The sequence below is a fragment of the Engystomops pustulosus genome, chromosome 2 (assembly GCF_040894005.1).
Source record: "Engystomops pustulosus chromosome 2, aEngPut4.maternal, whole genome shotgun sequence".
In the NCBI taxonomy this organism is placed as follows: domain Eukaryota; kingdom Metazoa; phylum Chordata; class Amphibia; order Anura; family Leptodactylidae; genus Engystomops; species Engystomops pustulosus.
Genome location: NC_092412.1, coordinates 89,891,406 through 89,907,063, shown reverse-complemented (window position 1 = coordinate 89,907,063; position 15,658 = coordinate 89,891,406). Strand labels below are relative to the sequence as shown.

At 47.0% G+C, this 15,658-nt stretch overlaps 1 protein-coding gene across 1 annotated transcript in view; it reads left to right on the top strand.

Annotated features, from left to right (window-relative positions):
• Positions 1-15,658, top strand: part of ITGBL1 (integrin subunit beta like 1) — a 186,936-nt gene that overhangs the window by 145,516 nt on the left and 25,762 nt on the right. The window contains exon 8 of the mRNA XM_072135499.1: positions 14,710-14,826. Within this exon, the coding sequence (XP_071991600.1) occupies positions 14,710-14,826 (117 nt within the window). The remainder of the gene's footprint in view (positions 1-14,709; positions 14,827-15,658) is intronic.

Below are 15,658 nucleotides of genomic sequence, written 5' to 3'. Positions count from 1 at the left end.
CCGATGAACTTGACACCTGCAGCCCCCCACATCGTCCACCCAGGCAAGGAGAGGAGGTGTGGGAACCAAGGGTTTAACCAGATGGGAGATCTGGGAGACACCGGAGGGGGAGAGGAGGGGCTGACTAGCGATTGAGCTCTTCGCCAGCATACAGCTACGGTACGCAAGGGAATTGGGATTAAGGCCGGGGATTTGTACCTATATAGAAGGTTCGTGAGCGCTTCATATGACCCCATCAGAGACCCAGCCAAAGCAGTGGCTGCATTCCCCCTATCTATGTCGATCCACCACTGTGCGTAGACAAGTTGGGATGCTAAATAGTAAAAGTATAGGTCAGGAGCCGCTAATCCACCTCGAGATCTAGGCGCCTGTAGCACGGCCAGACTGAACCGTGGGCTGGTTCCTTGCCAGTAGAATGTTCTTAAAATACTGTCTATACGTTTAAATATTAGTTTGGGGAGTAGCACCGGGCAGGAGTGAAGTAGATATAAGAATTTTGGTAGATAAATCATTTAAAAAATATTAATGCGACCATATAGGGATAAGGGTAATGTGGACCATGCTTGCAACCGTTTCTCTGTGTCTGTTATCAGGGGATCAATATTTAATGCAACATAATCCTGGACCCTACGAGACACCCTGACCCCAAGATATCTAAAGCTAGATACTACCTGCAGGGGGATAGATAGATTAAGACTGACATTTCCTGATAAGGGGAAGAGGACTGACTTATCCCAATTTACCCGTAGGCCTGAGATGGAACCAAATCTGTCAATTAGGGAAAGAAGGGACACCAGAGAGGCGCCAATGTCTCCAAGGTATACTAAGGTGTCGTCCGCGTATAGAGAAACTTTCTCCGTGATCGACCCTCTCACCAATCCAACTATATCATCGGAGAGGCGAATGGCTATAGCAAGGGGTTCAATGGCCAATGCAAAAAGTAACGGGGACAACGGGCAACCCTGCCTGGTGCCCCGGCCCATGGGGAAGGGGGCAGACACATTCAGGTTAGTTCTGACCCTGGCTTTCGGACCCTGATATAGAAGCTGGACAAGGGCCAGAAATCTGGGGCCTATTCTCATTTTAGCCAGTACGGCCCATAAATATGGCCATTCGACAGAGTCGAAGGCCTTGCAATTGTCAAGTGATAGAACAAAGCCAGGATCAGGAGAACCCACCGCTGCTTCTATGTTTAGGAATAATCTCTGAATATTAATATCCGTTCCCCTGCCGGGCATAAAGCCCGTCTGATCCGGGTGCACCAGTGACAAAATCACCTTATTTAGTCTTGTTGACAAGATTTTGGCCAGGATTTTTACATCGGTGTTAAGGAGAGAAATAGGTCGATAGGAGTCAGGGAGAGAAGGGTCTTTCCCGGGCTTCGGGAGGACTACTATTAAGGCTTCTCTCATAGAGGGAGGCAACGAGCCATGCTCCAGGGCTGTGTTAAAAACATCAAGCATCTTAGGGGCTAAAAATTTACATTTACTCCTATACCATTCTCCCCCCAACCCGTCTAAACCAGGTGTCTTACCTGATGGAAGAGACTGGATAGCTAACTCCACCTCCTCTGCTGAGATAGGGGAGTCTAATTCTAGTGATTGAGCAGGGGTTAAGCGCCACAGAGGAAGGTCATCCAAAAAGGCATCTATTTCAGCAGCCGTGGTAGATATGCTAGGACTGTACAGGGAAGAATAAAATTCTTTAAACACTTTATTTATGGAGGTAGGATCATGTACCAAGGCCCCATTCGCATCTGCTATAAAGGGGACCGAAGCACACGGTCGTTCTGCCCTGGAGAGGTATGCAAGTAATTTACCATTTTTGTCCCCAAATTCAAAAACTGAGGCTTCAGAAGCCAAAAGGCGTTTATTAGTGCGTTCCTTGGCCAGAGCAAGATGTTCCCGCTGTACCTGCGCCCAAGCCCTCTTATTGTCCCCGCTGGGATTCTCTATGTATCTCTTTTCAGCAACCTGTAGTCTAGAGGTCAACCCTCTTTCTTTATCGCCCATGACCCTCCTATGCCCTGCCACCCCAGAGATGATCGCCCCCCTCGTAGAGGACTTGTATGCGTCCCATAGAAGCAATAGATCTGGATGGTTATGATGGGTTTCCCAAAATTCATTATGATCTGTCTGCATTTTCATCTGCACTGCAGGATTAGAAAGCCATGCAGGGTGCAGGCGCCAAATTCGGGAATCACAGGGAGGACCAATCAGTAGATTGAGAACCAAAGCGGAGTGGTCCGAGATACTACGGGGGCAGTGGAAGATAGAGTCAACCATGGGGAGCACGTCAGGAGAGCCTAATGCCAGGTCTATTCGAGAAAAGGTCCTATGCACTGAGGAGTAGAAGGTATACTCTTTCCCCAAAGGATATTTCCCCCTCCAGAGATCTATCAGGTTAAGGGACATAATCCATTCATTTAATCGAGTTGATGCTGGGTCTACACCACTAGTGCGATCCAGAGATGGATCGGGCACCGCATTAAAATCCCCTATACATATTAATGGACCCGGGGGCATGGCTACCAATTTATCTGTCAGTGCTTGTAGTGGACCAGTATCAAAAGGAGGAGGGACGTACACTGAAGCAATGTTGAAGGAGGACTCCCATAAGGAGCAATGCAGTATGACAAAGCGGCCAAAATGGTCGATGGCCACCTGTGACACCTCTATTGGGAGGGATTTAGATACAAGTATAGAGACTCCTCTTGCATACACTGAGTATGAGGAGTGGTAACCCCTAGCAACCCAGGCACGTTTCAGTGATAGAATTTTTTTTCCTGTAAGGTGTGTCTCCTGTATACAGACTATATGAGGAGACTGTTTTTTAATGGTATCCAAAATTATAGCTCTTTTAAATTTAGAATTTAGCCCTCTAACGTTCCAGCTTATTACCTTAATTAACGCCATAAGAGTAAGGAGGGATATGGATCTGGCTGGATAGTTGGAGAAATGGAACCTGCAAAGAGAGATGGAGGGGACATAGACACATACAACCAATCACACACACATTCACACAGCTTTACCACAAAAAACACATAATAAAGCATTAACATTAACATGAGTAAACCTGTATCCCAACTATACATTAGAGATAACCCCCTGTCTAACACTCTAACAATTGAAGTGCAGACCTATACCCTCGAACTATCTAACTACCAGGAACTATGGTCCCTAACTAGGATAAACCCAAAACTGCTTATCCCGGGAACCTGACCCCTATAGTAAGGGGATTAGGAAGTAAATGATGGATAGCACCGATCACTTAAATACAGTATAGAGGGAGCACCCCAATAATATACTAGAGGGGGTGTAGGCACCCATCTTGAAGTATTATATGACATAACCGCTTAGCTATATTAGCACTGGGACCCCAGTTATGACATGCAAGTTCTCTTGACTAAAAGAGAAGGACTTTGAGTACCTTCCAGCCCAAGGTCAGGGAGGAGGGGCCGCCCCAGCACTTCCAGGAGCCCTAGGGGCTGAGTCCACCCAGTGCATGGCTTCGGACGGGGAGGTGAAAAAACGGGTCCTCTGACCATCTATCACACGGAGACGTGCAGGGAAAATCATCGAGTATTTGTACCCCTTATCCCTAAGACGACTACGAACCTCATTGAAGTGGGTGCGCTGCTTCCTCACCGCAGCAGAAAAATCAGGGTAAAATGCTATTCTGTTATTACCCAAGAGAATCTCCCCTTTGCCTCTAACCGCACGCAGAATTGCGTCCCTATCCCTAAAGTGTAGCAGTCTAACTAGGAAAGGCCTGGGATTTCCCCCCGGAGGGCCAGGGCGGGTTGGGACTCTATGGGCCCTTTCTACCGTGAAAAACGGCGAGAAAGTCTCTGCAGGAAGCAAGTCCTTCATCCATTTTTCAAAAAAAGCGACCGGATCGGGACCCTCAGCTTTCTCGGGGAGACCAACAACTCTTATATTGTTGCGCCTTAAGCGGTTCTCAAAATCATCCGCCCTGTCTGCAGCGGCAGCCATCTGACGTTGTAAATCAGTAATCTGAGCGGGCATTGGTCTCTGGACATCTTCAACATCAGAAATGCGGCGCTCCGTCTCGGTTATCCGCTCCTTGGCTTTATGGACGTCATGTCTCAGGATGACAAAGTCCTGACGGAGTTCATCAACTTTGTTAACTAGCTTAGATTGGCAGGAGTTAATGGCCGCTAACACCTCAGCAAATTTCTTGTCTAGCACCTCAGATGGATCCATAGGAATGTCCTCCGGGTCGTCAGGTTGCAATGGGCTCTGAGATCCATCAAACATGGAGGGTGAGGGACCAGGAGACCCTTGAGGAGAGCTAGGCTGAGCACGTGAAAACCTGCCCAGCTTCCTTGCCGCATTAGATTGTATTTGTGCTAAAACAGCTTGTGAGGTGGAGCACGCCTGGTTATCCAGAGGGTCCAGAGAATGGTACAGGGGGTCTCCAGGAACTGATTCGTCATCGGATGGCGGCGCAGAGGCTCCTGATGGCGCCTTACTTTGTTTAGCTGTTCTCCTCCTGTTGCCCATTTTACTATCTGTGTGAATTACAAGCATACAGCACCAGTAACCCAGTAAGCTTTCAAGGAGGGTTGAATTGAATCAGACAATCACTAAGGATTCACCAGGGTAGACGGCAGAAGGACTAAAACCGAGCTCTATGTAGTATAGTGGAAGTAGAAGTAACCCCTTCAGTGCCAGATAGCAATGTGAGCAGGGGGGGGGTCTGGAAAGTCACTTCTGCACTGACACGGGTGGGCTATGTCAGGAGAGGCTCTGTGGCCAGGGGAGCAGACAGGCAGCCTACCTCTCAGCCGCAGTTTCTCCGTGGAGACAGGACCCCGAGGCAGTGGTTCCTGGGCTGTCCCTCAGATTCTCTGACGGGGGCAGCGCTTGGAAGGCAGGAGTGGGAAGTGTGCCCTCTTCACTATGGCGCCGGCACACCACGTGCCGCACACCCCTCACAGCAGCGGCCGCCCTCAGTCTCTGTCCGGAGGACCGACTCCACGCCTGCCGCCGACACCGGGACCCGGGAGGAGGATTAAATGTGCAGGCAGCGCCCAGAGAGCAGGAGGAGGAGGCGCGCCAGATCTACAATGGCGCCGGCGCCCCACGTGCTGCGTGCGCCACACCACTGCGGCCTCCCTCGATCCCAAACAGGGGGCCCGACACCTCACCAGATACCGGCACCCGGTCCCGGAACACAGCGGTGCAAGGCACCAACAGCGGCAGGTTCGGCTACACCGGCTCCTCAGCTTCAGTGGCGGCGCCCGGTCTCCGCTTCTGACCCTCCGACTCGGCTGGGGTTCCAAATGGCCGGCTCCACTCCGTCCTCCTAGTGCCAGGTAAGTCCGCGCCGGGTGTCCAGCTAATTATAATCACGGATGGCTATCCAAATATCAGGATGGAGGTCAGGATCCCGGGAGCTCGCCGGTATGCGTCCTCCTAGCTCGGCATTCGGCCACGCCCCCCGATCATGTTTCATTCTTAACAATTTCTCTTACTACATCAGAATCCCCATGTGTAATTAATGATGAATGGAATACCTATACCAGTTTAATGTGTTGCTAAATTGAACTCCTTGGTGACATAAACCTCCTGCTCCACATCTAATTGTGCTCTTTTATTTTATCAATCCACAAATCTCGCTTTAATTGTTTGTGATTTTTTTTTTCTTTTTTGGTACATTTTTGCTTAATGGGGTAGTCCCACGAAGACAAGTTTCTTAAATGTACTCAGGATAACAAAATAACACATTCTCTGTGAAATGCTGTACTTTTTGTTAATAACATTGAATTTGATACAATTCCAACCTGTCTCAATCAATCCTGGTGTATACAATTTTGGCTGCCCCTAGACCCAACCCTGGAGTTCTTACACTGAGCTCCTCTCTGCTCTCTGCTCCCTGCAGTGGCCCCCACCCTTGCTCACACAGACACACAGGGGCAAATTTATCAAGTGTTTGAAAGTCAGAATATTTCTAGTTGCTCATGGCAACCAATCACAGCTCCCCTTTAAAATATTAATGAGCACTGGTAAAATACAAGCTGAGCTGTGATTGGTTGCCATGGGCAACTGGAAATATTCTGACTTTCAGACACTTGATAAATCTGCCCCACAGTGACTTCCTGCTGGCAAACAGCTGTGAGAGGAGAGTAAAGCTACAAGCTATAGACAGATAAGATCTTTATGCAGGGGAGGGGGATGAAGATATATAGCAGAGCTGTATATGTTATGGCTGTGATACTAGAGCTGAGATTGTCACGTGTTATATGCATCTCATGGATCTAATTATCTCTCATCTCTGATCTGTCTCATCTCTCTTTTTATGTATCAGATACAAGTACAATGTTCGGAAGCTAAAGTCTATATAAACCTTTACCCTGATAATCTAACCACACTGTCAGCTCACAGAACCAGGGGAATCATGAAGTGTCTGTTTAGAGAGTTATAGGAGCTAAAACAGCAATGAAACTAAGTAAAATTGTGTTTTATTGTGTAAACATCAATAGGGTATTAAAATTTAAGAATTTTCTTTCATGGCCAAACCCCTTTAATCCTTTTAAACTGTCCAGAAGGTCAAAATTGGCAGTTGTCATATTCAGTGAAACTGATGTAATAATGTCTAACTCAGACAAAGAAGAAGTGAAACACCTCAGCAAAACATACATCACGAAGTGTTGTAAATATTGGCCCAGATATATGAAAACTGGTGCAATGTGGCTTATTGCGATATGCCTCAGTAATGTGCACTTTGAGCCAGCGTTGCACGCTCTTAGATAATCTGTTTTCAGGATGTGACACAGTTGCACTTTTTTTTTTCTTGGTACACTTTGCCTTATGCTGTTGTGACAAATGTGGCGCAAACTAGGAACACAAAGCACAACGCGTCTTTAGGTGCAAAGTTTTCAAAAATGTTGGACAAAATGCAACTTTGACACAAAAGTGGCGCAATCACATAATAAATACATGTGCAAGCTTGTTCACAAAAAACTGGTGCAGACACAGTAATATATCTGCTCCATTTTGATGCCTTTTTAAACTCTGCTCCCTGAAGATGTATCTTTATTCTCAGATGGCCATATACAGATTTGCATAGCAAGGTGTGCAATTCACATCCATTACAGTACCGGCCACGTCCCCAAACTAACCAATTCCTATTTGACCCCAAATCAATCAGCTGCAAAATAAATGGTTTTTAATCAGTTGTTCCATCTTGTCTTTTTTAGAGCTTCATTGAATTGCTTCTATGCCTTGAAATGTGTGATTCTTCTATACAGTGATGACACTTTATACATAATACATGTTATAGTTCCCATATGATCTTCATGGGTCACAGGAGCCCTCAACGGCACATGCTGTGTCATCATAATAAAAAAAGTTTTCCTTGCTGCAGTACACATGATGATTTTTGTTCCCCCCTTTAGATTGGTACCAGATTTAGTCACTTAATAAGCCCCATCAGCTTCTTCCACAGACCACATTGCTTTATATAGGTGTTCAATAATGCGAAAAGATAAACAATGGTGGACATTGTTGTATTCTCACTAAAGCAAATCCAGATGGCAGTGCTACTTGGCTTCGAAATGTAGGTTATTTGACTCTCTGACTCTCCACTATATAAAATAAAGCTATCTGGCATTCAGATGGATGAATCTGGATGTAGCGGCTGCCCATAGAAAACTGCGTAATTGAATGCCAAGTACTTACCATTTTTATGGTAACAGTTAGAGATGAGAGAACACACTCGTCCGAGCTTGATGCTCGTTCGAGCATTAGCGTACTTGTAACTGCTCGTTGCTCGGACGAATACTTCGCCAGCTCGAGAAAATGGCATCTCCCGCCGTTTTGATTTTGGCGGCCAGAAACAGAGCCAATCACAAGCCAGGAGACTCTGCACTCCACCCAGCATGACGTGGTACCTTTACACGTCGATAGCAGTGGTTGGCTGGCCTGATCAGGTGACCCTGGAATAGACTAGCGCTGCTCGCATCATTCTCTGTCTGGATGCCGTTAGGGAGAGAGCTGCTGCTGCTGCAGGGATAGCGTTAGGGTGTTATATTAGCTTACTGTTAGGCAGGAGTGAGTCTACAAGAACCCAACCGACTTTCTTAGGCCTACAATAGCGTTATATATATATATATATATATATATATATATATATATATTGTTGATTTGCTTGTGGCTGGGCTTGCTGGCACTAGTAGTGCAGCTAGTACCACATTGTGAGGAATTTGCAGAGAGACTTGGGAACGTTCTATTTATCTCTTAGTGACACACACATCTCAAACACCTAAGTGGGACAATTTATTAGGGGTTTGATTGAATTAGGCACAGTCTACTGATTTTTTTTTTTTACTTTTATTTTTTTTTATAACTCAAAGTCATCAGGCACAGCATAAAATCCAGTTGTGTGCTGTCAGTGTAGGTTAGAAACTAGCCATAGCACGAGGGCGTGGACGTGGGTATCCAACTACTGCAGGGGTCAGAGGCCGTGGTTCTGGGCGGGGTGAGACACCACCTGCTGATGAGGGAGCAGGGGAACGCCGCAGAGCTACACTCCCTAGATTCATGCCTCAAGTTACTGGGACTCGTGGTAGAGAACTGTTGAGGCCAGAACAATGCAAACAGGTGATGTCGTGGATTGCGGACACTGCTTCTAGCCATTTGTCCACCAGTCAGTCTTCCACGCAGTCCACCCATGTCACCGAAATCTGCACTCCTCCACCTCAGCCTCCTTCCCCCCAGTCTGCCCCCTCCCAGGAAAATTTGGCATTTGAACTGGCATACTCTGAGGAACTGTTTTCTGGACCCTTCCCAGAGTCACAAACCACTTGTCCGGTTGCTGCTGAGCTCTTATCCACCGGTCGCAGTCTGTGGGTGATGATGACATTGTTGACGTAGTGGAAGAAGTGTGTAAAGAGGTGTTGGACGATGAGGAGACACGGTTGTCAGACAGTGGTGAAGTTGTTGTCAGGGCAGGAAGTCCGAGGGGGAGCTGAATGAGGGGGAGGATGATGAGGTGACAGACCCAAGCTGGGTTGATAGGCCGGGTGAACACAGTGCTTATGAGACGGAGGAGAGTCCTCGACGAGAACAGGTTGGAAGAGGCAGTGGTGGGGCCAGACGGAGAGGCAGGGCCAGAGATGGTGCATCAGCGCCAAATGTTTCACGTAGTGAAGCTTCCTTGGCGAGGGCTAGATTTTCGGAAGTCTGGAGGTTCTTTAAAGAAACACCGGATGACCGACGGACTGTGGTGTGCAACCTGTGCCACACCAGGATCAGCAGGGGTTCCACCACTACCAGCTTAACCACCATCAGTATGCGCAGGCATATGAATGCTAAACACCCCACTCAATGGAACCAAGGCCATTCACCTCCGGCCGGGCACACCACTGCTCCTTCCCCTGTGTCATCTGCTGCCTCTGCTAGACAGTCCCCTGCCCAGGACCCAGGTCCAAACACCTCCCGTGCGAAAACCACACCTTCGCCTCCACGATCCTCCACAGCATGTCCAATGTCCATGTCCAATCCTCCAATGTCTCCATGCACAGCGTTCAGCTCTCCATACCCCAGATACTGGAGCACAAGAGGAAGTACAGTGCAACCCACCCACACGCCCAAGCCCTCAACGTCCACATCTCCAAACTACTTAGCCTGGAGATGCTGGTAGAGACCGAGGCCTTTCGCAACCTCATGGCGGCGGCCGCCCCTCGGTATTCGGTCCCCAGCCACCACTACTTTTTCCCATGTGTCGTCCCAGCCCTGCACCAGCACGTGTCAGAGAACATCATCCATGCCCTGACCAACGCCGTTTCTGACAAGGTCCACCTGACCACGGACACGTGGACGACTGCTGCAGGGCAGGGCCACTATATATCGCTGACCGCAAATTGGGTTAACTTGGTGGAGGCTGGGACCGAGTTTGACCCTGCGGCTGGTCATATACTGCCGACGCCGAGGATTGTGTGGCCTACCTCTGTCCAGGTATCTCAGGCCTACTATGCCTCCTCCTCCTCCCACCCCTCCTCCTCCAAATTACCATCCGTGGGCATGGCGACATCAGTCGGTAGCTAAGTGACAGCAGGCGGTGCTCAAACTGCTGAGCCTAGGCGATAAAAGGCACACCGCCCAAGAGCTATTACAGGGCATCACGGCGCAGACTGATCTGTGGCTGGCACCGCTGAACCTGAAGCCAGGCATGGTTGTGTGTGACAACAGCCTTAACTTGGTGGCGGCTCTGCAACTCGGCAGACTGACACATGTGCCATGCCTGGCCCATGTGTTAAATCTCATAGTTCAGCGGTTCCTCAAGACATACCCCAATCTGTCTGATTTGCTCACGAAAGTGCGCCGCATCTGTGCGCATTTCAGGAGGTCCTGCACAGTTGCTGCCACTCTCAGGGCAGCGCAGCGCCGCCTCCGACTGCCCGCTCACCGACTGTTGTGCGACGTGCCCACGAGGTGGAATTCAACATTAACCATGTTATCCAGAGTTTACCAGCAGCGCAGAGCGATTGTAGACTGCCAGATGTCAACTTCCACCAGAACTGGTAGTCAGGTCAGTCAGCTTCCTCAAGTCTACAATGAGGAGTGGACGTGGATGTCTGATATCTGTCAGGTGCTGAGTAACTTTGAGGAGTCAACACAGATGGTCAGTGGCGATGCCGCCATCATCAGCCTCACCATCCCGCTGCTTGGCCTGTTGAAAAACTCTCTGGTCAGCATGAAGTCAGAAGCTTTGCGCTCGTCACAAGAGACGGGGGAAGAAGATTCCCTTGTTGATAGCCAAAGCACCCTCGGGTCTGTTTCTCAGCACATATCGGAGGAGGTGGAGGAGGATGAGGAGGAAGAGGAGGAGAATGTTGGCGAGACAGAAGAGGGGAGCATTGTTCAGTCCTTCACTGTTCAGCTTGTATTGGCAGAAGAATAGGAGTTGGAGGAGGAGGAAATGGAGAGTCAGGCCAGTGAGGGGAGTGAATTCTTGCGCGTTGGTACTCAAAGAATGTATTCCAGCACCGATTACTGGGTATTCACTCTCCTGGACCCACGGTACAAGCAAAATCTTTCCACTCTCATCCCTGGAGAGGAAAGGAGTGTGAGAATGCATGAATACCAGCAGGCCCTGGTGCACAAGCTGAAACAGTATTTCCCTTCTGACAGCGCTAGTGGCAAAGGGCATACTTCTGCGGGACAAGTAGCGAGGGAGAGTAGGCGAGCAGGCAGCTTGTCCAGCACTGGCAGGGGTACGCTTTACAAGGCCTTTGCCAGTTTTATGTCTCCCCAGCAAGACACTGTCACCTGTCCCCAGTCTCGGCAGAGTAGGGCTGATCTTTACAGAGAGATGGTGAGGGAGTACGTAGCTGACCATACCATCGTCCTAAATGATCACACGTCTCCCTACAACTACTGGGTTTCAAAGCTGAACATGTGGCACGAACTGGCGCTGTATGCCTTCTTGCCTGCCCTGCCGCTAGCGTGTTGTCCGAGCGGGTTTTCAGTGCAGCTGGTGGCATCATCACCGATAAGCGTATACGCCTGTCGACTGACAGCGCTGACAGGCTGACGCTTATCAAGATGAATAAAGCCTGGATTTCCATTCTCCACCAGGTGAAGGAAGCTCAACTTGAATAATTTATGCCCTCCTCCTCCTCATTTTCCTCCTTCTCCTCTTCTTTATACACTAAAGCAGAGGAAACTGGCTATGTATTTAATTTTTCTGGAGGGCCACCTACCCGGTCCTCTGGTTTGAAAACTTTTTTGGACTGCCACATACAGGCACTCAATCTATTTAATTTTTCTGGAGGACCACCTACCTCCTCCTCTGGTTTGAAAACTTTTTTGGACTGCTCCATAGCAGCCTCCACACGTCGTCTTTTTAGCTGCCTCCACACGTTGTCTCCATTGCTACCTCCACACGTCATCTCCATAGCTGCCTCCAAAAGTCGTCCATATAGCTGCCTCCATACATCGTCCCCTTATCAAACGAGCTGTGTCAGGCAGAATTTTGGGTTGTTTTCATGGCTTCCACATCAAACTTGTTAACTTTGTCGCCACCCTGCTGTGTTATCCACAAAATATACTGGCAAACTTTTATCATTTACCGATATTATTTCAGCGCTTCAGCGCATCTGTTTACATTCCCCTCACCTGCCATAACCCAAACTTATAAGAACACTACTACACTTGATCTTATACAAAAGGTTCTTAGAAGTGCTGTTTGGGGAGGAGCCGAGACACAGGGGCTTGGACAGGCGAAAGCTCGCCTGGCAGCGGACCGCCAGCTCCATCCCAAGATCCAACTAACATAGTTTTAACTGCAGCACCTTTAATCTACTACTACTACCTTACTGCCTCCATACATCGTCCCCTTATCAAACGAGCTGTGTCAGGCAGAATTTTGGGTTGTTTTCATGGCTTCCTCATCAAACTTGTTAACTTTGTCGCCACCCTGCTGTGTTATCCACAAAATATACTGGCAAACTTTTATCATTTACCAATATTATTTCAGCGCTTCTTGCACATCTGTTTACATTCCCCTCACCCGCCATAACCCAAACTTATAAGAACACTACTACACTTGATTTTATACAAAAGGTTCTTAGAAGTGCTGTTTGGGGAGGAGCCGAGAGACAGGGGCTTGGACAGGCGAAAGCTCGCCTGGCAGCGGACCACCAGCTCCATCCCAAGATCCAACTAACATAGTTTTAACTGCAGCACCTTTAATCTACTACTACTTTACTGCCTCCATACATCGTTCCCTTATCAAACGAGCTGTGTCAGGCAGAATTTTCGGGTGATTCACCAGATACATAATGGAACTCGGCCCATCTGTCGCTGCCATGCTGGAGACCTGAAGTTGCAATCATAGCAGCACAATATGGATGCCCCATACTGTCGCTCTTAATCATGGAAGTCGTCTCCATGGCTGCCTCCACATGTCGTCCCCTTATCAAACGAGCTGTGTCAGGCTCATTTTTCGGGTGGTTCACCAGATACGTTATGGAACTTGGTCACTATGTCGCCACCATGCTGTTTTATCGACTAAATATACCGTCAACCTTTTGTTGACATAGGAAATCATTTCAGCGCTTCTTGCTCACCTCCTTTGGTTCCTCTCTGCCACCCATTGGTTTGAAGCCTGAGTCCATTTAGGGTATGTCGCCATGACACTCTCTAGCCTGCCGCTGCCTCTGCATGCCGTTCCCTATAGTGTCAGGGTCAATTATTGGATGTTTTAGATCTAGCCTCATTCGGTCACTCTGTCATGGCCATGCTGTTGCCCATAATTTTGGCATAATGGTGCGATGAAGCATGCTGCCCCTGCTGTTTCCTGCCCATTTCCGTGGTGTTTACATCATTTTCTGAGGTTTCCAGGTGTTTGGCCAAGCTTCCCTGTGCAGATGAGCACTCGAGCATCGGGAAAAGTTCATCTCGAATAACGAGCACCCGAGCATTTTAGTGCTCGCTCATCTCTAGTAACAGTATATAGAAAGCAAAGTCAAGGCCCACTTTTATTAAAACGTTTGCCAGTTTTCTGTCTGACTTTGCACTGAAAAGAACATGCAAACTACTCGCACATGTATTTTTGAAGTGTCTGCGCCAATTTTGTGTTGTGGCTGCTCTGTGTCCGACAAGCCAGAAAAAACGTGCGTCTTAATTGTTGTCTTAGTCCTTAGTGAGAGGTTGTGTCACATTTATTACTGATGTGCACCACAATTCTGTCTGTGCCACTATTCTGCAGCATGAACAAAGTGCAGACTTCCAGAGTAGTGCAGGGGTGCCAGATTAATGTAGACCGTGCGCCAATTTTGATTAATTTGTGCACTCAGCACACTACACAGGCAGACTGTACATAGTGGAGACTGAACTAGTTTTGATAAATGTGGGCCATGGTCTATAAATTGTATACATATATGGTTTGATAAGTGTAATGTGTAGGAAGTCCACAGGCTCCACCTGACCTCAGCCTGTTTTAAAACCTGAAAGATATGGAAGTTTTCTTGTTTGTATTTATTATTTATTATTATCTCAATATTACATAAATTTACAAAAAAGCAAAACAAAAGTGTACGGACCTTTTTACAACTTTTCTATCCATGCTTGTGCAGGACTTCCATTTTCTGTTATGAACGTATTATAATTCTCAGATTTTACAGTTATGAGTCTCACCAGATGGTAGATATTTAATACTCTGACCTATGTATAAGATCTAAAAAAAACTATTTTCATGAAATCCTTGGTAGCACATCACGTTCATTTATGTATTTAAAGGACATATATCACCAGGATGAAGGATTGTAAACCAAGCACACTGATATACTAGCCTGTGCCCTCTTAAGCAGGATCTGCTTTTCTTTAATTTTTTTATGCTCTGTATTTTAAAAAAAAAAGCTTTTAACATTATGCAAATAAGCCAGGGGGGCTCTGGGCTCCACAGGTGTTGATGGAGCCTGGAGCCCCTCAGTATCATTTGCATAATTTTAAAGCCTTTTTCTCTTAAAAGCAAATGCAAAGAAATAATGAAGAGCGGATCTTGTCAGAGGGTCCACACACCAGTATGTCAGTCTGCTTAGTTTACATTCCCTGTTCCTGGTGGATCCTTCAATGTCCCATGTTTTCTTAGCATGGTGTTAGTAAAGTTATATTATTATACTTCAAAGCATGTGACTTTTCTTTCTGATCTGACTATTGTGGATATTTTATTCTGCAGGGAAATGTGAATGTGGTCAGTGCACTTGCTTCCCGCCTGGAGACAGCAGGGTGTATGGAAAACATTGTGAGTGTGATGATCGGCAGTGTGAAGACCTAGAAGGCAAAGTCTGCGGAGGTAAGAATTCTCATACTATGTCTGTGAAAATAAACACATTCACTTTGCATTGGAATGTAAATTCACACATAGCAAGCTTCTGGCCCACTTATAAAGTATGAAAGAAAAGTCACAAAATGTAAATGTCTTGGAGCTCCATGAAACTTTTTTTTTGGGTTAAGATTATGAAACAACTCATGCAATTTTAGTTTAGGGAATTTTAATATCAAGTCTTTATAAATATTGTTTTTTATGTATGTAAAAAGGGAGGGATAGAGCTTATAATAGCATTATAGAGATGCATTTACACTGCTTCAGACTATCATTAAAAACATGTCTAAAAGCTTTTCATAAATTAGTTGTACAGTAAACTTGGTGATATAAGCTTATTAGAGCACTTTCTTGTACATTTACTTTGGCCCTTAACCTCCCTTCTTTCTTCCTAATTTGATTTCCGTCTGAAATGTCTTTGAATTCTGCCTCACATGCAGCAAGTGAAGCTCAGTGAGGCATCAGCTGACATTGGAACTCTATGAAGGAGGGAGGGGGAGCAAAGTCTCCTCCCAGCTGCTACAAGTGTACTGAACCGTACTGAAGTCACATAATAACTAGAAAAAGTGTTAATAAATATATACATATGTGTGTATATATATATACACTCACCGGCCACGTTATTAGGTATACCATGCTAGTAACGGGTTGGACCCCCTTTTGCCTTCAGAACTGCCTCAATTCTTCGTGGCATAGATTCAACAAGGTGCTGGAGATCTGGTGACTGTGGAGGCCATTTGAGTACAGTGAACTCATTGTCATGTTCAAGAAACCAGTCTGAGATGATTCCAGCTTTATGACA